Here is a 25,103-nt window from a genome sequence, read left to right on the forward strand (position 1 = left end):
GCACACGCCTCCCCCTCCCCCTGCACACCCCTCCCCCGTACACACTCCTCCTGTACATTCTCCCTGTCAGGCCTCAGTCAGAACAGGTGATGGGAGACCCCTCTCTCTAGGTTGCCGTTCATCTTCCATATCAACACCTGCTGTGCTTCCCAGCACACTGCTTTTGAACCTACCCTATTTGTTTCCCGTGGTGCATTTCTTTCTCTTTCTCCTGGAATGTCAGCTCTGAGAGCTGGCCCTGGCCTGTTGTGTGCGCTGCTCTTCCGCATCACAGAGCCCGACACCCAAGGGATCCTCACGTCCAAAACTCAACAGTAAAAGAACAAAGCATCCAGTTAGAAAATGGGCAAAAGAGAGCCACAGGCATTTCACCGAGGAAGACATGCAGGTGGCAAATAAGCCCATGAAAAGTTGTTCCACATCATTAGCCATCAGGGAAATGCAAATAAAACCATAAGGAGATACCACTCGTACCATGGGAACGGCTAAAATCTCAAAAGGTCACATACTATATGATTCTATTTATACAACACTTCAAAATAACATTTTAGAAATGGAACCGATTAGTGGGCCAGGGATTCAGGATGGGGGGAGACGTGGAAGGGGGGAGGTGGGTGTGGCTATAAAAGGGCAACACGAGGGGTCCTCATGGTGATGGAACTGTTCTGTATCGTGACTGTGGTGGTGGAAACACAAATCGTCATGTGATAAAAGTAAACAGCACTACGCACACACACGCAGAGTGCATGTATTATATCTCTCACTTAGTCCCAGTTTACCCTTCCCCCTCCCCGTGTCCTCATGTCCATTCACTATGTCTGCATCTTTATTCCTGTCCTGCCTTAGGGGCTGTTTTATTTCTTACAACTGCAAGTGAGTCTACAATGATCTCAGTAAAGTCTCCATTAAAAAAACACTCTCGTACATACAAAAAAAAAGAATACTTAAAAAATATAAACACACACAAAATCTTCAATAAATACCCTAAAATGCCCCGGTGAAAGCCCCCTAATGCTCTGTCCATAATTTGCCTGAGACCTTCTCCCTGCCTGCTCTTACTTGATGCATTTTAACAGAGGATGGAGCCATCCCTCCATCCTCCATGGGCCTCAGGGGATGGTCAGAGCTGGGTGGCAGAGACCAGTGAAGCCAGAAGATTTGGGTCCTGCGGTCGCACAGCGTCCCCAGCAGTACATCTGGCCATGTAAGCACTGTGGGCCAGGTCCCAGAAATGGCCCTAGGCTGGCCCCGGGGACCTGCAGTCTCCTCGGAGGCTCACAAGGTCCCCTCAGGGCAGGGGCTGCAGGTGGTCTGAGCCATTTCCGGCCACTCACCCCAGACTTGCAGCTCCTGCCCGGCCAGTGGGGTCCAAGGGCAGGTCTCAGCTTCCTTCCAAGTCCCCGGGTCTGTGGGGAGCAGAGGAGGGACAGAAAGGGCACTGCACTGGCGATGCGCCTACTTTCCAGCAGGTACTGAGCTGGGTGCTTGATTTAACGCTCACGCCAATCTTTCGAGGTTCCGTAGGCCCTCCTGCAAATTGCCCAGCTGAAGCCCAAATCCTGTAATAGGACTTTCTCACACCCTCTCACCAAGCTCACCACGTTACCCGTGGTGTGTTCTCTCTCGGCCAAGGGCAACAAGGAGTCAACCAACTAGTTCACCTTCAGGTGTGTCCTGCTGGGCTTTGGCTGCAGAGGGTGGAGCATCTGGGAGAATCTTGTGCCTGGTACAGGGGATGACTTAGACGCTGGGTGCCCGTAGCATCCCTCTAGCTCCAGCTCTGAGACTCAGCAGCCCACGTAGTGGGGGAGGGTGGGAGGGGCTGGAATTTCATGTTGATGAACTTACTGAAATTTAAAATGTGAGTTAATTTAAAGGAAAAATAAGAAACAACAGCACAGGTTGTGGCAGATGAAACCCATTCGGTGAAGGCAGAGTACAGACAGCTAGGAAATTTGGAGTCTGGTCACGGACTGAGGTGTCCGGTTCAGTGACCACTCCCTGCATGTGACTACGGAACATTTGAAATGGCGTTAGTCCAAATTGAGAAGTGCCATCAGTGCAAATACACACCGGCTTTCAAATCCTTCTTAGTAGAATGTAAAGTAGCTCATTAATAATTTTTATATTGATTACACGTTGAAATAATATTTACATTGGGTTAAATAAAATATATTATTAAAAATAATTTTTTTTTTACTTTCTTTAATGTGTCTGCCGGACCATTTAAAATGATACCTGTGCCTTGTAATGCATTTCTATTGGCCAGCACTGTTCTAGATGGTGCTCAGACCTGCCAGTTGGGGGCTTTGGGGCAGCCTCCCGCTGCCAGGGCACACCCTGACCCCAGCTCCCCTTTCCCACCCAAGTCCATGTTAGCGTCAGTCACCTTCAGAAAGGTGGTCTTGTGGAGTATGGGGGAGAATTGGGGGACAATGAGGTAAGTGGCTAACTTGGGGGGCTACAGTGGGGGGGTTGAGCCAGGCGCAGGCAGTGGGATGGGTGGTGGAGATATCAGTGTGATGAGCATTTAGGATCTGCTGTAGGTGTAGGTAGTGATGGAGGGGTCAAGGTGACCCCTCAGTAACTGTGACATTGTCACCATGGAGAAGGGCACCGGAAGCAGAACAAAGCCCTCATGCCTTCCAGCTCCCCACACATGTGGTCCAGATTCTCCACGAGGACACTCCATTCTCAACCATCACCTGAGAGTTTTCACCACCCCACAGAAAGAGACCAGATCATTTTAAACAAACCACTGGCACCTGGACCGGGACATCCCACCTGGTGGCTCCTCACCCCCAACAGGCCCCCAGAAAGGCCAGTAGTCCACAGGGTGGCTGACCCTGCTCACTGCCCCATGCCCAGCATGCACAGCTCCATCCTGTGGAAGCCCATCTGGTCAGGCCGTTAGGGGCACTCCAAGGCCAGACCACTGAGCAGCTGGCTCACTTTCTGTGGTTCTCGTCAGCTGGGCTCCAGAGAACCCCCAAAGAGCATCTCAGAGAAGGTTCGGCAGAGGTGACCTGTGGGCACGTGGCAGCCTTTGGGGCAAGAACATCCAGGCTCCCTTCCTCAGAGGTAATGTTATTGAGTCAATGCATATGCAAAAGGCATGGCTAACTTCTCCCAAACGTTTACAGGCATTTATGCATGAGACACAACATGAACAGTTTCATAAGAGCCACCAGGACCCACTGGATGCTGGTTCAGAAGACACACTTAGCTGAGGAGGGGGAATTTCAAGCCGGTTGATGTTATTTCAGTCAGTACAGTGGGAAGAGGTCTGTGGTCAGCCAGACAGGGACTTGATTCCTGGACCCTCACCTCCTGGCTGGGCCATCTTGGACAGAGTACTTGACCACCCTGACCCTCAGTTTGCTCATCTGTAAAATGGCTTCACGGGACTATGGAGAAGGTTAAACGAGGTGACATATACAAGCCCCCCAAGCAGGAGTAATTAGCACTATTCTTCACCCTTCTGATGCTCAGCGCAAGGGGCAGGGCCAAGCCCAGGGCCCAGTGACATCAGTGGGGACACCCAACTCGCTCCGCTCAGCTGGCTGCACATCAGAATCCCCTGGGAGACTTCCCCATCTCTGCCTGCCCGGGGGCTGCATTATTGATTCAGTGGGGCCTGTGCTGCTCTGTTTTTATAAAGCTCCTCAGCCAATCTGAAAGTGCAGCTAAGGTTTAGAGTGCTTATCCCACCGGATAGGAAACTCTGGGCCTTGTCTGTGGGAGGAAGGAGTCTGGGGTTCGCAATCTCCCTCCTTCCCGGGGCGGGGCTGGGGCTGCCTCGAGGCCAGAGCCTGGGCCAGTGGGGACGTGCAGCCCTGCTGAGCTGCGGGGCTGCCTGGCGCCCTGATCCCATCCATGGGTGCTCCTGCAGGCAAGCTCACTGAGCGCCCACTCATCTTTGCGTGCTCTATTTCCAGCACTTGGGACAGATGGCAGGAAGTGGCAATGGGCGTTGTGTCGTGCGGGCCCCGAGGATTTGGGGTAGGGAGGCTTCGGGGAGCCTGGATTCTCCTCTCACCCCTGAGCACCAACAGGTAGGGGCCAGGCGGCCTGCCTCCTGAGCGGGGAGCTGAGATTGTCATGAGTCCCTGAAGAACATAGGCATGCACAAGCGCGCGCGCGCGCACACACACACACACACACACACACACACACACACACACACACGCCTGGGCGCCGGCCCTCCCAGAGCACTGGAGCAGGGGAGGGGAAGACTGGGTTGTCCCTGCCCTGCCTCTGATGCTGCCACCTCAGCCAGGACATTAGCTCTTCTCGCGCCTCTTGCCGCCCAGGCAACGAGGGCTTCTCATCAACGCAGGGGTGGACTCCGAGCTACTCACTGACAACATTCTCCCGTTGGAGTGCCCTTCCCAGGCTCTACTCAGTAATCCCCAAATGATAACACTGACACTCCCACCATTTACGGAGCTCTCGCGGCGCCAGGGGCTGTGCTAAGCGGGCTGGTGTAGGATCTTATTTATCTAGGAGGTTAATGATATTTCCTCCAGGAAAACGAGGAGACCATGGAACAGAGGAGCTAAATAACTTGTCTGAGGACACACAGCTAGGGCATGAGGGGGCTGGGACTGAGCCCAGATCTGCTGATGCAGAGCTGGGCTAACAGCTGGCGAGGTGCAGCTGTGTTATCTCCGCAGCCACCTTCGCTCCTGGCCGGGCTCCTCAATTACAAATAGCGGGGGTGGGCCTCGTGACAGGCCAGGAGGCATATGTGTGGGGCGGGGCGATCTGCATCACAGCATCCTGGAGCTTTTGGTGGTGGCCCCCCCACCTCTACACCCAGCCCCCACTGCGCACAGGGCCCGACCTCAAGTGGGGGCCTGGCAGAGGCTATGAGCGCATCTGAGGCTCAGATGGGGAGACTGAGGCCCAGGGAGGGGATGGACCCTGCCGGAGCTCATGAAGTCACTTGGGCAGAGTTGGGGCTAGAATCTGGCTCTCTGGGCTCACTGCCCAGAGTGCCCATCTTGAGGGAGGATTTCTTTTTGGCCTCACCCCACAGTATGCGGGATCTTAGTTCCCCAGCCAGGGATTGAACCCACGCCCCCTGCAATGGAAGCGTGGAGTCTTAACCACTGGACCACCAGGGAAGTCCCAAGAGAGGATCTTAAAACAGGGCCAGGCATAGCACCAGCAGTGGGGACTCGGATTTACCCCTTGCCTGCCCCAGAGGCATGTGCTGGAAGCAGGGGAGGACAGGGGCCGGCCGCAGAGCTGGAGATGAGGCCAGCAAAGGCCAGCAGCTGCTCTGCCTAGCTGAGCATGGCACAGGCGCGGGCCAGCCTGATGGAGGGCAGGGCTGGGCAGAGACTTCAGGCAACAGATCAGAGCGGGGAGGCTGGGCCAACCGGGAGACGGGACAGGCCCCTCTCAGCTGTCCTGCCCAGCTCAGCTCAGCAATCCCCCTCCGACTCTGGTGCCTGCAGCTCCCCTTGGTTTTCTCCCTGTCACATGGCCGCTCTGTGGCGCTCTAGGATGTGGGCTGATCACAGCTGACAGATGCACCCGTTCTAGGGAAACATCAAGCTGGGGACGGGGAGATGGGGGGATGGGGAGATGGGGGGATGGGGAGGGCGACACAGTGACTCAGTCCACACTGCACCCTCCTTTCTGCTCTGTCTCCTTCCAGCCCGGGGCTGAAGGACCAGCAAAGGAAGACTTGCCAAGTTCTTTCCCTTCTCCTTTCTTTGCCTTGGAAACCAAGGTTGCCCCTCTTCCTCACAGAGGCCACATTCAGGGCTCTGCAGCGCTCCTGGCCATCACCAGAGATGCCTTGGGGTGGGGCGGGAGAGTAGATGGGCCCCAAGCCAGCCCGAGGTGGCAAAGCAGCTCTCTCTCTTGCAGAAGATTTTGATGAGAAAAGGGCTCCTGATTTCAAAACGCTGGGGTCCTTTCCTTTGCGGCTCTGGATCTGCAGCCCAGACAAGGGGCTGTGGCTGGCTCAAGGTCACATGGCTAATTGGGAGACGTGGCCAGGGGCGGGATCTGACTTATGTGCACTCTCTAAAGGATTCGGAGGGTGCAACAGGCCACAACTCCATGGAGCCAGCCCCCACAGGGATGGGGCACCTCCTCAGCTGCCTGGTCACAGGCATGCCCCTCTCTCCCCGTAGCCTTCTCCCATGACCTCCCCATCCATCCCCCCAAGCCCTAGGCAACTGAGCTTTAGAGCAAGACAGAGCAGGGTTCAAATCCCAGCTGTAACCCTTTATAGCTTGTAATCATGGGTGGGCCTCAGTTTCCTCATCTGTAAAGGGAGTGCAATACCAAGAGGGACCTCGGGGCTGCCTGGGGGTCCAGGGGAATAATGCAGGTGCAGAGCCTGCTGGAAAGACCATGGAGGGAGGAGTGGCCACCTCAGGGCTCCTGCCCTTCAGCCCTGACCTTGTCCCAGGCTCCACCTAGAGAAGAGTCAGAGCCACCACACTCCCCATTACAGTTCAGGGCTCTGATTGCTTTGGAAATAGCGGAGGTCAGGGCCCACCTCCCACAAATGCCCCGCAGGAAGGCAGGAACCGGGGCAGGCAGCGGGTCCCGATGGACGTGCCGGGTCATGAAGACATCACTCCCTGAAGACCCAGGAGCAGAGCCTGCAGTTCTCTTTGCTCCTTTCTCCTAAGAGTTCACAGAGCTCAAGTCCTGGTGCTGGGCTGGACGAGCCCCCACCCCCACCGCCCGTCCCCACCGCACTGGAGCCTCGTGTCTGTGAAAGGGGAAGTGGCAGTGCCTGCCCTCCCAGGACATTGTGAGGATCCACAAATGACAGTGACAGGCACTGAGGGTGGATGAGTCAGGCAACTCCCAGCCTGTGCTCTGAACTGTAGTCCCTGTTGCCACTAGAGGGGAAGGTGATTTTCATAATCCTTCTGCTGACCTTGGTGAGGGACCCAATGGTGGCTTCCCTCAGACCACTGTCCCTGCCTGGCCCAGCACCAGAAGGTGAGGGGCCCACTCCAGCCTCTGGCCAGCCCAGCTGCAGGAAGACCGCAGGCAGGCACCGCGAGATCCGCTGGGGCCCGGCTGTGAGGGAAGGCGGAAGCCAGTGTGGGGCCACAATGGCCAAGGGAAGGGGCAGATGCACCTGCGGGACTTGAGCCACTCACTCCACCCATCTGGCAGGGACAGGGAGTGGCCTCCTGGCAGGTAGGGCCAGCAGAGGAAAGGCAAGAGAAGGAGGATTGTCCCATGCCTGGTGGACAGAGTGGGCTGCGTGCACACCTGCGTGCAGCCTGACTGTGTAGAAATCCCCACCTCTGTGTGCACGCAGGTTGTGCAGCACAGGCAGCTGTGGGCACAGTCACAGGGCATGGCTGTGCATGGCATGTTCATACTGACGACCCTGGATGCGTGTGACCTGTGCCAGCTGTGGCACGTGTGTGCAGTGAGCACATGGCATGTGAGCGTGCGTGCAACAAGGTGCTAAGTTTCTCTACTTCTGCCCTGTCTGCCTGAAGGTTGTGGGAGAGACCTAAGGTGCCTGGAGAGAAAATACCTTTTCAACATATGCCCTGTCACCAGCCTGGAAGGGTTTCCTGTCAGCACTTCTGCCAATCCTCCTGGCACCCCTGAGCAATGGAGCACACAGAGCAGGGGTGGCCTGGGGCTCTGGGGTAGTGTGGCCTGGAATCAGCAGCCACAAGCCCACTCTGGGCTGCTTGACCCCATGGGTGACAGAGAGGCAGGAATCCATCTCTGGGGGAATGGGGTGGAGTTGGGGGAGACTGCCAGATGCCAGCCCAGTATCCTTTCTTCCTTACCCATAAAACCCTGATTTTAGTCGAGATTTATTTTTGCCCTTCTTTCTACTTCCTGCTGCCTGTATGTGCTGGCTGGAGCTCCAGCAGCCATTTTGGACCTTAACGTAGCCTCAAGAATAGAAGCCAGTGAGACAGATGGAGCCTAGTCCCTGCTGACCGTAGGGCTTCCGTGCCAGCCTTCTATCACCTCCCTCCGGACTTCTGCACGAGAGACAAGTGCAAGCAACCTTGCTCAAACCACTGTTATCTGTTCTGTTACGAGCAGCCAGATCTAATCCTGGTCTTTCTTCTTCCCTCCAAAGCAAGACTGTCCCAAACACGTGGGGAGCCGGCAAGGCATCAGGACAGACGTTCTGAGCGTTATTAACTATTCTGGGGGTTATAGCTTATTTTCCTTTCCCTCTTTATTCTTCATTTGATTATCCTTCATCCTTCCCAACACCTCGCTACCATCTCTTGAACTTTGTTCCAGGCATTTTCCTTGCACTCTCTGTCTCCAGCCTCCCAAGAGCCCCACAGAGTAGGAACTAATCACATACATCCTTGTCAGGGGTCTCCTAGCCCTTTAGGAAGTGGATATTCATTAATTACTTGGATAATTAAACGATGCACTCACTCACCAACCTTCAAGCGTAAGACACGGCCTCCCAGCACTCAGCCTTCCCCCAACGCAAAAGGCCATGGGCCCAGGCTCAGGGTCAGCACTCTGGCACCTGTCCCAGGGACTTAACTGAACCAGGTGGCTGACCCCAAGCTCCTCCTCCGTCCAGCTTCTGTTCCACAAATACCTAAAGCCCCCGCCGTCCAAACGGGGCCCCAGGAGTCTAGCCTCCCAGCCAGGACACCCCAACACTTACCTTCCCAAAGGCGACCCTACAGGAGACAGCAGGGGCTGGGGTCAAAGGTGGAGGCACAGCAAGGCTCCCTGGTCCAGGGCAACCCCCAGAAGCTCCCGCTCTCCACCCGCGCCGGCGCCTACCTTGGCCCGCTGCATCCTGGGCACCGGAGGAAACTTGCCGGCTTCCCCACTGCGCAGCCGAGGAGAACAGGACTGCGGGTCCGGCTGGCAGCTGCCTCATGTTTGCTGGGACCCGGACGTAATTGTTACCGGCGGCTCCGCGCCCGCCCCCTGTCCACCCGCCCTCCCTGCGCGCTCCTACCCTAAGCCCCGCCCCTTCTGCTCTGTCTCCTCCCCCACTCAACCTCCCACCGTGTGTGTCTCTCCCTCTCGCATCTTTTCCGTCTCTCTCCCAGCCTCCCCGTCCTATTCTCTGGGTATAAACCACTCCTAACCCTGCCCTCTCAGCCTGTCGCCGGGGTCTCTCTCTCTCTGTGTCCCCCTCCCCGTCTGTCTGTAGCACACACTCTGCTCCCCAACCTTGGAGCGGGGTGGGGTGGGGGGTTGCCGAGAGCCCGGGCTGGGGGCAGGGAGCGCCGGCACAAGTTCCTGTCCCAGCACGGGGAGGCGTGGCAGTGGAGCGCGCAGAGGCCAGCCAGCCCTCCCCTCCTTGCTGCCCCCTCTCTCATCCTACTGGTTCCTATGGACACCAGGTGGAGTGACCCCCCCCCCATGACCTCGGGCCATTGCAGTCAAGGTGGGCTGTGGAGGGGGATCTCCCTGGTGTCCCTCCAGCCACCCTGCAGATGACCCCTGGGCACCCCTGGCATCCGGAGCATCCTGCAGATGGGGACATCGCTCTGGGCACTGGGCCCTCAATGGCCCCACTGATGGGGGCTCACCACCCAGAGATGGTGATGGCTACCAGGGCCACGTCACGTGGGTCACAGGCAGGGGTCCTTCAACTAGTTTCATGGGTGCCCCACCCTTACTTATCTCCCTTCACCGCACGCGGGGCCTTGCCATAGGGGAGCCCTCTCCAAACCTGAGCTCCTTATACACTCCAGGGAGCCTGGCGTCTGTTCCCATCGCCTGTGTCTCAGGTTGGGACCACATCAGGGCAGCTGAGGGACCTGACCAGACCTCCTGGGGGTTGTGGTGGTGGAGGAAAGGGGTGAGGGCCCCTGAGCATCCTGGGGAGGGGGGACCCTGGCTGCCCCTCAGGAGGGCAGACTCCTGGGCATTTGCTCAGCCCCCAGGGAAACCACCCAGGAGCCAGGTGCCTGAAACCTCAGCCAAGTTTCTCTTTTCTGCACCCTGCGGAAGGAGCCAGCCTGTGCCACTGGTTCCCCTGGAAACAGAGCCCTGAGACACCCCCTCTTCTGGGCACACAAGAGCACTTGCACGTCCTCTTTTTCTGTTTTTGGGTGTGTTTTTTTTTTGGGGGGGGGCCAGCCAGTCAGCTCCAACTTTCAGATCGTGGGAGGAAGAAAATAGTCTGGAGCTGTTTGCCCATGGAGGGAGGACGACTATTTCTAGACAGGAGGCAGCCCGTGTGTCTGGCCCCGCTGGACTTTCAGGACCGCCTGGGCCTCGTGCCAGGCAGGAACTCAGCAGACCCTGGCCACCCTTCCGCTGCCCATGGCTGTGCCCTGGAAGAGGTGAGGGCAGCTGCAGGGTCAGGCTCAGAGGCCGAGCTCCTTGAGAGCCTGGGGGCCTTTTCACCTGGTGACCTTGGCTCTGAACAAGCAGGGGTTCCCTGAACATGTTGAGTCCTCACAGTGGCCTTGGCCTTATCTCTGCAGATGATGAAAGTGAGACCCAGAAAAGTTAAAGGATTTGCCCAAGGTCATAGGCTAGAAAGTGACAAAGCTGGTGCAAAAAGCCTGTTCCTTTCACCCCTAAGTGAACACATGGCTAAGACCCGCCAAACCGCCCACGCTCCAAACATCAACTTGGACACTTGCCAGTCGTGCTGTCCAGGACAGGCCTGGCCTTAGTTATGGCCTGGTGCTCAGAGGTGGAACCAGAGAAGGCCCCTCCCCCCAGGTTTGGCGTCAGGACTGAACTTCCGCTACCCAGAGACGCTTTCTTCTGAATTAACAAGCTAATGAGCTTCCAGCTACAAGAAAACAGGGCAGCCGCCCTCCCGGCCCAGGCCCCCATGCCCTTGGGCCTGGGGTACCTCCCACTTCAGCTGTCACCAAGGGGGTGCGCCTCATAAAACACACGTGGGGGGGTGCCCCGCCGTGATCTGTGCCCCCCATCCTCCCTCCTCCCCCAGCGCCCTCGGGGGCTTTTCTAGAGCGCTTCCAGCTGGTCCCACACAGGCCTGTGGGGAATGCAGGGATGAGAAAGGGCAGGAGAGCGCGGAGGTCAAGGACATCCCAGAGCAGGGCTCCCCACGTGGGCCTCAGCGGGCCCGACAGTGGTGTGGGCACATGGGCAGCGGCTAACTGTCCCTGAGAATGTCTGGGAGTTTTCAGAGATTCTTCGGCAGTGCATCACACCCAGAAAAGATTAAGGGAGGCTTCAGGACGACCTTGCCTTGTCGGCCAGGAAGTCTTCAGCCTGATAGGCTTCAGCTGTGGTTCTCCTCACTGCAGAGTGGCGAGCCCGAGGATGCGGGAGTTTGGAAGGGGGAAGGAGGGGCTCATTTCAAGCCTGGAGGAAGGTTGAGTAGCTTGCATTTGAGAAGAGGCAGTGGCAAGCCATCTGAGCTGGCTCAGGGCCTCACTCCAATCCCATCTTGGTGAGGGGCTCACACCACCCCTACCCACAAGCCTTGGGGGTCTTCCGGACCTTCCTCAATTGTTAAACACAATCCTCTCCACTCCAGGCCCAGGTTCAAACCCCTCCCCCTCAGTACCCCAAACCTGGCCCCATGGAGTCCCTAGTCCGTATGTTTCTTCCGGACCCTTTCGGGCCCTGGTTCTGCCTTCCCCTGGCTGAGGGGCACAGAGAGGCAGACACCCAGAGACAGACAGAAAGATGTTCAATACAGTTTCAGGGTTTGGGCCCTTGCTCCATCAAGAGCCCCTGCCTGTGAGGAAGGCCCCCTCTGGGTGGAGGCGGGTCTCACCAGGCATGTGGAAACCCCTCCCCACAGGAGCTCAAGAAACATCTGTTGCCCCAAAACAGTGATTCCCTGGACACCACAGCACTCCGGTGTCACCATGAGCTGGCACAGCTGTGGAACTGGAAAGCCACCGAATGCAGCCTTATTCGTGTCTTCCACCGGCCCTGGAAACCTCTTCCGCTGCCCGCCGTCCGGCGGCTGGATGGAAACCTAGCAGACCCGGGATGCCGCTTGGTAGGGAGATACGGCGGTTCACTACACCTCACACAACAGTCTCGGCTGGGGTCCAGGCCCCGCTCAAGGCCAGGCCTCCTGCTGCACAGCCCAGGCCTCCGCCCAGCTCAGGTGGGCTGGGGCCTCGCACTGGAGCTGTCCTGAACGTCACTCTGGGTTTGGCAGAGGTTGGAAGCTATACCTCTCCCTCCTGCAGGCACCTCCATGAGTCCTCAGAGCCTGGCCACCACTGGGCACCTCTGCAGCTTCACCCTGAACAGGGCACTTCACGTAGGCCTCAGGGGTGCCAAGGAGCCCCCACCCCCCAGGCAGCTCCATCTCCGCACAGCTGAGGCTTGTCCACCCCCACCCCCCAGGCAGCCTCCAGCTGACCCTCCCTCCCACAAGGCCCTTGTCTGGGCCAGCAGCTTTCTTCCTGGCTCTGCCGGCAAAGCTGCCAGCCTGTCTCTTGCGCTTTAGACCTCGCAGGTGGGGCTGGGACTCATCCGCTGCATTTCTCAAACTGCAGGGGACACCTGGAAGGCTCTGAAGGCTTTCTTTAAAGCCCCTTCCTTCTGGCTTGATGCGAAGGGAGGGTCCCCCACCCCTCCTCTTGCGCTCATCTCGCCTCCCCCAAATCTCTCCCCCAGCCTCAAAGCCTGACTCCTGGGTACCCTCAGTATGGTGAGGGCTCGGGCTGCTGAAATTGTGCATGGCTGCTGGGCAGAGGTCAGGGGCCGGGTGGGGTCATCTCTGTGCACACCCTGCCTTTCCCTCCCCCGGTGCTGCAGTGCTGTTTCTAAGATGGGTAACTGCTAACTGCTCCAGGGGTGGCACAGCCGTGAAGTGCAAGGAAGGATCAGGGGCCATGGAGAAGAGGCTCCATTCCAGCATTCCTGGGGTGTGGCCCAGGATGGCCACCAGCCTCCTGGTTCAGTCTTTGCATTCAGGTCTGGAGAGACAGGGCGCTAGGAGCTCAGAGCACAGGCCCTGGGTCCAGGAGGGTAGGAGGGACACTGGCCTTGACCACCCAGAGAATTCAGGTATCACCTGAATTATAAAGTGCCACCATTATCAGTTGGTTCTTTGGGGTAAGCTGTGCCCTTTCTCCTCAGCCCACATCCAGTCCTGTACCTTAGTTTTCTCAACCATAAATAGGTAAATAACAGTGTCTATCTCGTAGCTAATACATGTGAGTGCTCAGCACACTTCCCGATTTATACTCAGAGCTCAGTAAATGAAACTCTGTTTGTCCCCTCAGGGAGCCTAAGCAGGCCCCTAACCATATGGCCCTTCCCTTGCATACCTGGAGCCAGACAGAACTACACCGGCCAGCCACCTGGGACCTGACACCCTGGCCCATGTAGCATTTCTCTGGCGGAATCTGCCACCCATTGCTTATGGCCTTTGCTCGGGGATGGCCAGGCTGGCAGAACTCCCAGGGCCTCCAATCTGTCATCCCTCCTGCTACAGGGACAGCAAGGACACTTGGATCATATCTCCTGGGAGACGGAGCCTCCCTCCCACACACCCACAGGGAACGCGGCTGACAGCGTGCCCAGGAGGAAACCTCCAGGGCCACCAGGGTCAGGGCATCTGAATCAAGGCCTGGCGGGGCTTTAACTTATGGGACCTTGAATCAGCCACAGAGCTTCTCAGAGCTTCATCTGCTCAACCGTGAAACAAGGATGACGATCCCCACCTGCTTCAGGGAATGTCATAAGAACAGATGAGACTGTGACCTCGAAGGGGCTTTGTTTCACACATAACGTAGGATGAGCATTGTAGGATCCCAGCATTTTAAAACTGGGAAAATATGTAATATATTTCTCTCTGTGGCTATTTGTCACCTGCTGAGTGCCACCCCACCCCCAGGTTACCAGAGCCCAGTGATGCTCTGAACTGAGCTCCTTTGAAAAGTCCATGTGCAATGCCCTAGGCCAAGGTTTCTGGATACTAAATTCAATGAGCGGCAGCCTTTCCCAATTCACAGGGGGAAACTCAGTTAACTTTTTAGGACTGTTAACTTCTGATCATGCTGGGACTAGGTAATTTGGACTAAATTCCCAACTGAGGACAACTAAAAGCTGCTCAAAAAATATATTTTTTAAAGTTTGATTCAGGGATATCAGGGAGCAAACAAGGCTGTAAAAAAATCACAGGGCCAAGATCTGGGAAAAGGAGGAAACCCAGAGATGTGTGCTGGCAGCTGGGGTTACTTTCTCCCTAGGGCGTCTGCTGAGCCCAGAAGATACTGCAAAGGTGCTGAGCAGAGCAGTTAACAGCCTCTGGGACTAAGGAGGTTAAAACTAGGCCCACCGGGCTTCCCTGGTGGCGCAGTGGTTGAGAGTCCGCCTGCCGATGCAGGGCACATGGGTTCGTGCCCCGGTCCGGGAAGACCCCACATGCCTCAGAACGGCTGGGCCAGTGGGCTGTGGCCGCTGAGCCTGCGTGTCTGGAGCCTGTGCTCCGCAACAGGAGAGGCCACAACAGTGAGAGGCCCGCGTACCACAAAAAAAATTAAATTAAATTAAAAAAAACAAAAAACAAAAAACTAGGCCCACCAGGAGCAGGGGGTACCCGGCAAATCTTTCATGCTTTGGTTTGGGACCCCAGAGGGTTTCACCCCCAGAATATGAATGAACTAGAAATAGACAAGTGCTCCAAGGGACTGCAAATCATCTCAGTCCCTGAAAGTAAAGTAAAACAACCTGGTTTGCAGGATCCCAAGGCATCTGCCTGAGGTAAACATAATCCTCATGGAGCAAGATAATTTCATTCTGTGCCTCAAATTATTTCTACAGGTTTTCATATAAAATGTGTGGCACTTGGGCTTCCGTGGTGGCGCAGTGGTTGAGAGTCCGCCTGCCGATGCAGGGGAAGTGGGTTCGTGCCCCGGTCCGGGAGGGTCCCGCATGCCGCGAAGCGGCTGGGCCCGTGAGCCATGGCCGCTGAGCCTGCACGTCCGGAGCCTGTGCCCTGCAATGGGAGAGGCCACAGCAGTGAGAGGCCTGCGTACCGCAAAAAAAAAAAAAAGAAGAAAAAAGAAAAAAGACAAAAAAAAATGTGTGGCACTCAATTTTTGCCAAGTATGCAAGGACAAAAGACAATACTAACAAAAACCAAGAGAAACAACAGACACTGGAAACAGACTCACAGAGGCTCCATATTAGGGAGTTACTGAACTGTAAAATAACTATACTTGGTTTGCTCAGATACATAAAAGATAAGATAGGCAATTTTGATAAAGAACTAGAAATGATTTTTTAATCATTTTCTAGTTCTATTTTTATCCCATCAATCTCATTCTTAAAATGCAGGGTGCTACAGTTCCCCACACAGGGCAACATGAAAAGCAAGCCAAGAATCCTCTGGGAAAAGCCCAGAAGAGGCGATTGTGCTACATTCAAGGATGCTGGTCTGAGAGTGTGCGTGCAATAGTGACAATACATTGTGTAGGCACCGTCCCAATTTCTAGTAGCAAATTTGTTGCTGGTTTGTAAGATGCAACTAAACATAGACACCCTCTGAAACTCAGCAGACTCTAATCTTGAAGGGCTTTCTGCTCCTTTGAACAGGGACCCATCTCCCTCTTCGCTTGCATCGGCCCAGACCCAGCTCTGCCCCCGGCCCAGAGCAGTCATGGCCAAAAAAAAAAAAAAGCAGCATTTGAGTATTTGTTTTGTGCCTGGCCCCTGCCAAGGGATTTCCACACATTGTCACATTATTCACAACCCTAGGAGGCGGCTATGACTATTTCCCCCATTTTATAGGTGGAAAAACTGAGGTCTAGGGGACCCATGGATCATGTTCAAGGTGCCCTGGTTACCAAACGTTAGAGCCAGGTGTGAACCCAGGTCTGCCTGCTCTCAGTGTGGGCCCCACTCCCCACCTGCTGATTACTGGGGTGACCCCTGGATGCCTGTGGTCAGAGGAGGCCTTGGATTCTCCTCTCCACAAACACTCACTAAGCACCAACCACATCCAGGGCCCTAGCCTGGGAGAGCTGAAGGATCCAAGGCCAAGACTTAGCCAAGTGAGAACACTTTAATGGATCCGAGGTCCTGTCCACCTCTTCTCTCCCCTCCTCCTCCCCATTTCTGGAACTCAGGGTCCAGCATGCAGGGAGGGCACAGGGATGGACTAGGGGTGATGCCCAGTCACGGGCATAGGATAGAAGAGGTAAGGGCCACAGTGCAAAATCCTCTTGTGGCCACCAGATCTCTCCTGGGAAAGCCTCCCGAAGAGGCTACCTTCTGGGGGGCCGAGGGGGAGCCCCCGCTCCACCCCACGTCCCAGGTCCCTTCTTAGGGAGTCAGTGCTCCCTAAGCCGAGGGACAGCAGTGTGACTTCCAGCCCAAGGTGCAGACGGGGGCTCAGCCTTCACACGGGCCTCCCACACCCCTTGGGGGCCAGACATCCAGGCCGGGGTCTGTGAAGGGTCCCACCCCCTGAGCAGCAGAGGGCTCAGGGGCCACGAGGCAGAGCCTGCAGCCGGTCCAGGCCCAGGCCATGGTGGCTCCTGGCCTGCTTGGTGGCTTTACCTGATTAGTGTGGTTGGGCAGGAGGGGTCCCTGTGGCAAAAGGTACAGAGGGGACAAAGGGGGGGGGAAAGGGCTTCCCTGGGGGGAGGAAGTGAGGGCTGGCAGGGGGACAGAGTGAAGTGGGGCAAGTGGGGGGTCAGAGGAGAGGAGGAAAAGGGGCAAGGAGCTTGGAGAGGTGTGGGAGGAACGGGCGGGGGGGGGGGCAGATGGGACAGAGTGGGGCTGGGCAGGGCCTCTGTCCTGCCCAAGGGGCTGAAGAGGAGGTTCCACTAGGTGAACAGGCTCCTCCTGGAGCTAAAATATTGCTGCCAAGGAGGATGAGGGAGACACACCTGGAGGAACCTGTTGGCTCTGAGATTCAACAGAAGGTAAGTGTGTTTTTGAGCATGAATGAAGGGGTCATGAGCAAAAAGGGGTGCAAAGGGAGTAGCAAGATGGGCTCAGGTAACTGGAATTGGGGGACAATCCAGGCCTGGATGCCAGCCTGGGCTCTGGTGGCAAAAGCGACAGAAATCCTCTGGTCCAGGCCAAGTCAGCAGGGAAGGCAGGCAGCCCCATGCATCACCTTGCGGCCATATCCCTGTTGTGGATTAAGAACAAACAGGGGAGGGCGAGGGGGAGGGGAGGGGGAGGGAGCGGGGAGCTGAGCTCAGGCCTATCGGTCCCAGCCAAGTCCCAGAACCTTCCTGCCCTCCTGGGCCCTGGAGACCCCAGATCCCAAACCTTTCCCTTCCCTTCTCAGCCCTACCCTTGGCACCAAGGAATTAAGTGGGGGGAAACTCACTCACTGGGGTCCTAGAGCTTCAGGGAGGTGACCCGGGGTATGTGGAAGGGCTGAGTGTCCTCAGAGCTGGTGGTGCTGCAGCATCACAGGGAGTGAGTGAGTGAGGCCCCCAGGCCCAGGCCCTCAGCCCTGACACAGGAACAAGCCCAGAGCCCGGAATTTCCTGCCTCAGAAGCTCTTCAGGGGTAGCAAGAGTGCCCAAAAGTTAGGTCTGGCGGATGTGCTGCAGCAAGAAGGATTCAGGGCAGACACATGGAAGAACTTTCTGGCCCTGGAGCTCCTCAGATTGTGTGACTCTTCAGGGTTAGGCGTAAGCCTCCCCTGCCCGGAGGTCTCAAGACGGGGTGCAGCAGGGGCCGGGCCCAGCAGCCGGAAGGGCTCCTGCCTGGGCCCCTGCTGCACCCCACAGGCCTGGCAGCCTCCTCACCTGAGGCGTTTCCGGATGGAACGGAAGTATCTGGAGGTCTTGACAGCGAACATGGTGCTGGGGATCAGGAAGAAGGCGCACCAGCCCAGGCAGAACCAGAAGGCGTTCTGGAACAGAGGAGGTGAGGTCAGTGCACTGTGTCTGGGCACCCCCAGTCCCCCCGCTGACTCAGTGTGGGGCACGGGGACTCATTCTCAGAGCTGAGGGAAAGGACGGGGGTATAGGCCCGGGGCAGGGCCCCGCTCACGCTGCCCCTCCCGTGGGGGCCTCCAGGTCCACGAGCCCTGATGGGCTGGGGGGCACTCACCCAGGGGTCAGCCACCATGTCACACAGGATCACACGGCCATTGTCCAGGGCTGTGGAGAGGGGCTGGCAGGTGGCGATGCGCTGAGTCACCTGTGGTGTCAACGTGAGGCAGGTACATGCAGACACACCCAGACCCGCAGGTGCTCAGAGGGAGGTCGACAGGGACACAGACAGACCCAGGGACACAGTGGGGAGCCACTGCACAGCTGTACACAGACACACGGATGTGGCAACACAGAGAAGGGAGGACACACTGCCATCAGCTCATCGCTCACCTCCTGCCTTTCCCACCCTGTTCATCAGCCTGGGTTAAGCCCATACTGTGTGCCCAGAGCTGTTCTCTAAGTCACACGCTCACTGGGAGGCAACACGTGTGCACACACACACAATGCACTGCACACACGTACATACTTGCGCACACACATGTTCGCACACGCATGTACAGACACACTCAAGGTTAAGCGAGACCCCTGCCGGTCCAGTGTGGGTGGTAGACAGCCCGGTCCACGCTCAGGCCTCAGAGAAGGGCTATGGCAGAGGTTGGGGGATGGGCAGAACCCAGCCAGCCAGGTGCCAGGTTTGGGGGTTTGGGTTCAATCCTGAAGGCCTAGGGCACCCCCAGGGGTTCTCGGGGGGCAGAGGAGGTCGAACAGCTGGTACCGCTGGAAGCTTGCCTGAGGCCAGGAGAGTCTGAGCCCACACTCACCTCCTCTCTCACCCAGGCCACGTACTGGGAAAAGTAGCCCATCTCCCGGGTCAGGAAACACTCACTTTCCTGCAGGGAAGAGAGGAGCCCTGGGCTGGTCGGAGTCCCAGGGCCAGCACCCCTGCCCCCCATGCCTGGCACCATCAGGACAGGCCAAGCTGGCTTTCCTGGGAGCCACGGTGAGGGGGCAGGGCTGGAGAATCCTGGGGTGGGAGCCCTGCGAGCCTTAACCCTTCAACTCACCTCTGACTCTGAAGCCACCCCCCAGCCCTGCCCCATCCTCCCACTCACATTCTTCAGGATACGGGTGGCCCAGGTAGGCAGCTCTCCTTTCAGGTGAGCGACTCTGTCCAGGACATCTGAGGTCTCCGGCTGGGGGAGAGGAGAGGGGCTCGGTCAGGGAACAGCCACCCATTCACTCATCCATTCATTAACTCAACGTACGGCACACAACATACTCACCTTGGGGTGGGCGGTGTTAGGCCCTAAGGACAGAGGACACATACGGTGGTCCTCAAGGATCTGTCCACCCACCCTCATTTCTTCCCACCCCACCCTCAACTTCAAGTGGGCCTGGGTAGAGCAGGCGAGGTCCCAAGCCAGCTGGGCCCGCATGTTCTTCCTCCCTCTGCTGCCCACCTGCTTCCCCCAGCCCCATCCATCCCCAGCAGCCACCTGGAGAAGTGGGGCAGAGGATGCCAGGGCATGGACACTGAGGTTGAGCTTAGCCTGTGAAAAACAGATCAGGGCTGGTCAGGGGAAGGAATTGGTAGGAGGGAGGGTTCCCAGCATCCGTCTCCTCCTCCTTGCCCCCTCCCTGCATCTCCCCTCCAGGTCCCGGACTCCCTGAGCCTCCAGACTTACCACAAGCCTCTGCTGGAGGAGGAGCTTCTCCTGATGGAGGTTTCTGAGCCCCTGGGCCTCCTTCTGCAGCTGCTGCCCCAGCACAGTATTGCCCTGAGGGGAGACATATCAGAATGGCACTCTGCCCGGGGCCGAGACAGGCTTTGACGACACATCCTTCACCAAACCGTTCGACCAGACATACTGGAGGGATGTGGAAAGTGCTGGAATCAGAGGTTGGCCTCAGAGGCAGAAAACTGAGGCCTCCTTAAGTTCCTTGGCCAGATCTGGGTTTGGGGGCCTGAGCCCAAGTTCCAAGTCCGGCCCTAGCTTGCTCTGCGCATCGTGGCGGGTAGGGGAGGGGTGTCTATGAGATGTCTTGAAGAGAACTTTTTAAACTCTCTATATAAATACAAAGTGCTACTTTTCCCAGTACATCTTAAGCTTCTAGAGGCAACTGTCACGATATCTGATCCATCGGGCTGTCCTCACAGCATCTGTCCCAGCAGATTCCACAAGCGGTGTGCATCTAGCAGTGCTTGCCCAGCTGTGCGAGGTCAGACCATGTGACGTCATCTGATCTGAGGTGCGTGATAATCCACTTTAGAGATGAAGACGCCGAGGCCCAGAGATGAGGAATGATTTGCCCAAGGCCACACAGCCAGTGGGCGGTAGAGCTCGAGCCAGAACTGATGCTACAGAACCCTTCATCCCAGCCGGGGGTCCAGAGTCTCAGCCCCCGGTGGCAGGGGCCCTCAGTCTCCTCCCCAATCCAGGCACTCCCACCCCGTCCCCCGTCCCAGGCCTCTGGCTCCAGCCTGCCAAGTGGGGTCTCTGCTCCCTTCTCACTTGGGTCTGGGCCAGTCCCTCCAGCTCCTGGGCCAGCTTCTCCACGCTGATGTTCACCACAGGCTTCTGAATCTGAAGACGGACAGGAGAGGCCAAGAGGGAATGAACCCCGGCTCCCCCAGCCCCAGAATTCCCAGTCTTTTCAAAAGCACCCACACCAGCTAAGTCTATTGTGACACATCAGTCACAGTGGGTTTGACCTGAAATTGTGAAACATATGAGACACTTTCCATTAGGAAAGAAAGAAAAATGAGGCGCCCTCTGGTGTAACCCAACGGAGAGGTGACGTCCCACCAGCATTCGCCACAGCAGTGGGTTCAGGACCATGGACAGCAACAGACGCTGTTGGGTGGAGGCACATTCATCCTCGCCCAGCCCAGGTGCTGGCAGCTGGGGCACATGGTCTGGAGACACCCGCAGCAGAAGAGGCCCCAGGGACATGTGGAGGGGTCCAGGGACGGGGGAGGGCCAAGACAAGGTGAGACAGCTCCCCGACCCCCAGCTCCTCCGCGGGCCCCTCTGCTCTGCCGTGGTCTGGCCTGAGGTGCCCACTGCTGACCTCAACAAGGAAGCCTGGGTAGTGGATGCTCTCGAGCCCACTGCTCTGCAGGGCCTCCAGGTCCTGGTGGGCGGCTGGGCTCAGCAGGTCCAGATTCTTCACTTCCACTTTGAGTTTCTGCAACTCCTGCTGCAGCTTGGCAGTGTACTGGGAGGGAGGAAGCAGGGTGCAGCCATGCTCTGTGGGTGAGCCAGGACCCCACAGCTGCTATCCTAGGTGAGGGGTCAGCAGGCCCTCAGGGCCCTCCTTCCGGATATCCAGGGCCCCTACCCTGGACACTCTCAGCCCCAGACAGGCTCCCAGCAGGCCTCTGCTCCCCACCCATCCCCAACTCCACCTTACCCCCACCGAGACCCAGCTCTCCTCTAGTGCCTATCTGGCTACTGGACAGCAGCACAGACCTTCCCAGGCCACCCAGAAGAAAAATAGCTTCCCCGGCCCATCTTTATCACATCACCTTGTGTTAAGGTCTTCACAGCACCTGTGTGCTATTTACTTATCTGGGTACTAGTTTACTGCCATCAGCTCCATGAGAATGGCACCTCATCTGCCCACTCTGTACCAAACCCTCAGCATCTAGAGCAGAGGCTCATATGTGGTGGGTGCCATACAAATTTGTTGAGTGTGTAAAAATGAGTGAACGAATGAATGAGTGAATAGACACAATCACATTTCTAAGACAGAGCACAGTTTAAAAAGGGACTCGAGGGCTTCCCTGGTGGCGCAGTGGTTGAGAGTCCACCTGCCGATGCAGGGGACACGGGTTCGTGCCCCGGTCTGGGAAGATCCCACGTGCCGCGGAGCGGCTGGGCCCGTGAGCCATGGCCGCTGAGCCTGCGCATCCGGAGCCTGTGCTCCGCAACGGGAGAGGCCACAGCAGTGAGAGGCCCGCGTACCGCAAAAAAAAAAAAAAAAAAAAAAAAGGGACTCGACATTTTCCAACCATTGCTGGGAGAGATTTAAAGGGCATGAAATTCAGCCCCAATGTTTCACAGGTGAGAGGCTGAAGACAGGACGGAGCCTCAGAGTACGGAGCCCAGCTCAGCTCACCTCTCGCCATCTCTCACACTGCCTTCCCCAGGGGGAGAAAAGGCCCATCCTCTCAGAGGCAGGGGTCTTGGAGCAGCATTTCAGGCACCAGTAACACACAGGTAAAGGAGATGTCTCAAGGCGGGCAGAGTCCTCGTGGTGCCCGGGAAAGCACACCTTGTCTTAATTATCTCTGCATCATCAGCTCACTATTATCTCCTCCGAGGACAAGTTCTCCTAAGGTCACATTTGGTTTGTTGCCAGATGGCCCCCAAGGACTGCCCAGTCCCTCTGGATCTGAAGCCCTATCTGTCCAGACTCTTCTGTGACCTGAACCCCTCCCTTCCCTGGACCAGGGCTGAGAGCCCTCCCCTTTCAGCCAGCAGAGCACAGGGCCTCGTCTTCTCAGGCCCCCTGCTGCAGCCCTCCATGGCCAGCCTTCACCCTGTGGCCTTGCACCAGGACAGGGCCGGCTCAGTGGACCTCTCCTCTGATTAGAGACGCTGAAAGACGAGACGGCTACGGCGTTATGGAAACTGCCCCAGGTTATAGTTTAAGGCGTGGAATTGGGACTGAAATCTGGACCACTTGGCTATGCTACCCTGCGGACTAGGGGCAGGTGGTGGGTTCAAGAGGAGTTGGAAGGTTTCTGGAGACAAGGCAGAATCAGGAGTTAGCAGTTTAGGAGGGGTGGGGGGGGGGAAGCAGGGGGGAGAGATGTGGTTTTCCCAGGATGTGCTTGGGAAGGGCTCCTGGGGGGCCCTGGGGGCCAAGGCAGCTCTCCCCCCACCTCGTTCAGGCGTGAAGAGAGGAAAGGAGGGGGTGTTTTACAGCTTCCGTGCGCCCTCAGGAGAACCACGTTCTCAAAGTACGTCTCCTCTCATGAAGGAGCACTTCCTTTTCTTTGTTCCAGAACTGCCTCTTGCCAGTGTGAGTAAATCTCTCCAGTTCTACATAGCAAGTTCTGGCAAAGTCCAGTGGTTAGGGAACAGGCTGTGGGGAGCCCTCCTCCAGTGGTACCCAACTTCATCACCATCGTCTTCACTGTCACACTCCCTCGCCAACCTCCCCGCTCCCAACTGCAGCATCCAAACCGATGCCTGTCCTCAGTCAGGACACACACCCTAGTCCTCTCACTCACTGTCACCACCCTGTCCGGCCTCAATCTCACCTGTGTTCAGCTTTTCTGGGAGCGCAGTGCTCAGAGCTGGTCAGAGCCTCCAGGCATTCACGCACTCACCCATACGCTCTGGAAGCTGCCCTGGGCTCTAGGCCTGGGCCAGGTCCTGAGCTTACACCCGGGTCCTCTGCCCCTGAGGCGCCTCACTGCTCTTGTAGACTTCTCGGGTTCAAGGAGATGGTCCCTCCAGCAAGGCAAGACCAGAAGAGGGGGGATCTGCAGGAAGGGTCCCCAGTGTGTTCTAGAAGGTTCTCTCACCTGGCTGATATCCAGGTGTTTCTCCAGGTCATAGGAGTCACTGAGCTGCAGGACCGTCCAGAGCGCAGCCCCTTGCTTGCACTGCCTGCGGAGGAACGACAGGCATCAGAGATGAGAGGAGGGAGGGCAGGTGGGGGCTGACGTCATCCTAATGGGATGCCCACCTCAGCCCCTCCTCACACCCCGGCCCCCAGCCCAGGCTTCCCGCTCACTGATAGGCCAGGAGGATGCCGAGGTTCTTCCTCAGGCCAAGAAGTTGGGACAAGTTCATGGATGACGGCAAGTTCCCCGGAGTGTCTGCAAACTGGGGATGGGACACACAGGAACGGGCCTGGAGCGGGGAGTGGGGGGCAAGGCCACCCAGCTTCCCAGGGCCTAGTCCCACGCTGCCCTGGCACAGCAGAGACCACAACCCTGGGACTCCAGCCCACACCTGCCTCTAACTCAGATCACTCCTGGGCCCTGAATCCTGGCAGGGACCCTCCCTGTGACTCTCCAGGAGGGTGGCCAGCCTGTCTTCAGCAGAGGACCCAGGCCAGCATCTCGGCTCACCTGCTCAATGCAACAGGGAACAAGGATCCCCAATTCCCAGACTCAGTGTTAGGAGGGCAGAGGGCCTCAGGTCTGGGGGCCATCCTTCGAGGTCCCTGCCTGGGGCCTGGGCAGCCTTCCGGGGACTCACTGGCTCTTTTCTCTCACTGGCGGTTTTCCATCTCTTTCCTTGGCCGTCTCCATCATTCCTCCTGTCTCTCTCTCCCTTCTAACCCCTCGGGCTCCTACTTCCTTCTAAACCTCCTGCTCTGCCCACAGTTCTCTCCACGTCCCTCTGGGCCCCAGAGCGGGGCAGGCCCACCTCATAGAGCTCCCCGCTCTCCCAGCTCCGGCACACCAGGGTCTGCACGTTGCCACCCAGCAGGAAGGTGGCGAAGACAAGGAGGATGAGGGGCGCAGCGAAGAGGAAGCTGAAGCCCACACCCCTGGGGAAGGCGGAGGGACAGGCTTGAGACAGGAGGGAGGATGCCCTGGACCGTGCGCTCCAGCCCCATCTCCATCCCGGGGCCAGCATGGTCAGTGAGTCAGCCCCGGGGCAGGAGAGAGGACTCAGAACTGCTCACCGGCCCCACCTCATCCTCCCCCTTGCCCACTCTACCACTGCTGCCCCGGCTGGCCCTGGCAGCCTAGAGGAGAGCGCAGCTGCTCTGCTCGAAGAGCCAGGGCTGCCGGCCTCTGGGCTGAGGACACATGGAGGTGACCAGCTCCAGAGCTCAGCCTCAACGGGGCCACCTGGCATGGTCAGCCATGACCCACCAGCAGAGGCAGCAACCTACAGCATCTGAGTAGGACCTGTGCCACTGACCATAGCTTCTTTGTGAGACAGGCGTGGCCCCATGCCAGGATTTGAGGCTTGGAGAGTGAAACATGGGCTGGATTTCACTCACCCCTTTGGCCAGGCACCTTTATACAGTGACCCTCCTGCACAACTGAATGTGGCAGCCCTGGCCTTAGAGACTATCTAGTTCAGGGCTGGCAAACAGATTCTACCTCTGGTGCCACCTCCTAATGGTAGTGCTGCCTGGACACTGGGTTAAGCAGGATTCTGAGGCTGTATCTGGGCTCAGAGAGAAAAGGTGCCCATTAATTATTAAAGTTGCCACTGGTGTGGGAAGGGGAAGTGCTTCTTATTTGCATTC

General features: G+C 57.4%; 2 protein-coding genes across 2 annotated transcripts in view; both read right to left on the minus strand.

Moving 5' to 3' along the window:
* Positions 1-8,843, minus strand: part of KCNIP3 (potassium voltage-gated channel interacting protein 3) — a 94,690-nt gene extending 85,847 nt beyond the window's left edge. The window contains exon 1 of the mRNA XM_007470197.1: positions 8,776-8,843. Coding sequence (XP_007470259.1) covers positions 8,776-8,790 — 15 coding nt within the window. The 5' untranslated portion in view covers positions 8,791-8,843. The remainder of the gene's footprint in view (positions 1-8,775) is intronic.
* An 8,422-nt stretch (positions 8,844-17,265) lies between these two features.
* Positions 17,266-25,103, minus strand: part of PROM2 (prominin 2) — a 13,377-nt gene continuing 5,539 nt past the window's right edge. Inside the window, exons 12-23 of the mRNA XM_007470200.1 lie at positions 24,266-24,389; positions 23,625-23,716; positions 23,413-23,497; positions 20,946-21,092; positions 20,387-20,458; positions 19,559-19,651; positions 19,370-19,423; positions 18,986-19,066; positions 18,695-18,763; positions 17,989-18,078; positions 17,682-17,788; positions 17,266-17,329 (exon numbers count right to left, since the gene is read on the minus strand). Of these exons, the coding sequence (XP_007470262.1) occupies positions 17,266-17,329; positions 17,682-17,788; positions 17,989-18,078; positions 18,695-18,763; positions 18,986-19,066; positions 19,370-19,423; positions 19,559-19,651; positions 20,387-20,458; positions 20,946-21,092; positions 23,413-23,497; positions 23,625-23,716; positions 24,266-24,389 (1,078 nt within the window). The remainder of the gene's footprint in view (positions 17,330-17,681; positions 17,789-17,988; positions 18,079-18,694; positions 18,764-18,985; positions 19,067-19,369; positions 19,424-19,558; positions 19,652-20,386; positions 20,459-20,945; positions 21,093-23,412; positions 23,498-23,624; positions 23,717-24,265; positions 24,390-25,103) is intronic.

Source organism: Lipotes vexillifer, unplaced genomic scaffold (assembly GCF_000442215.2).
Source record: "Lipotes vexillifer unplaced genomic scaffold, Lipotes_vexillifer_v1.1 scaffold1139, whole genome shotgun sequence".
NCBI classification, from domain to species: Eukaryota; Metazoa; Chordata; class Mammalia; order Artiodactyla; family Lipotidae; genus Lipotes; species Lipotes vexillifer.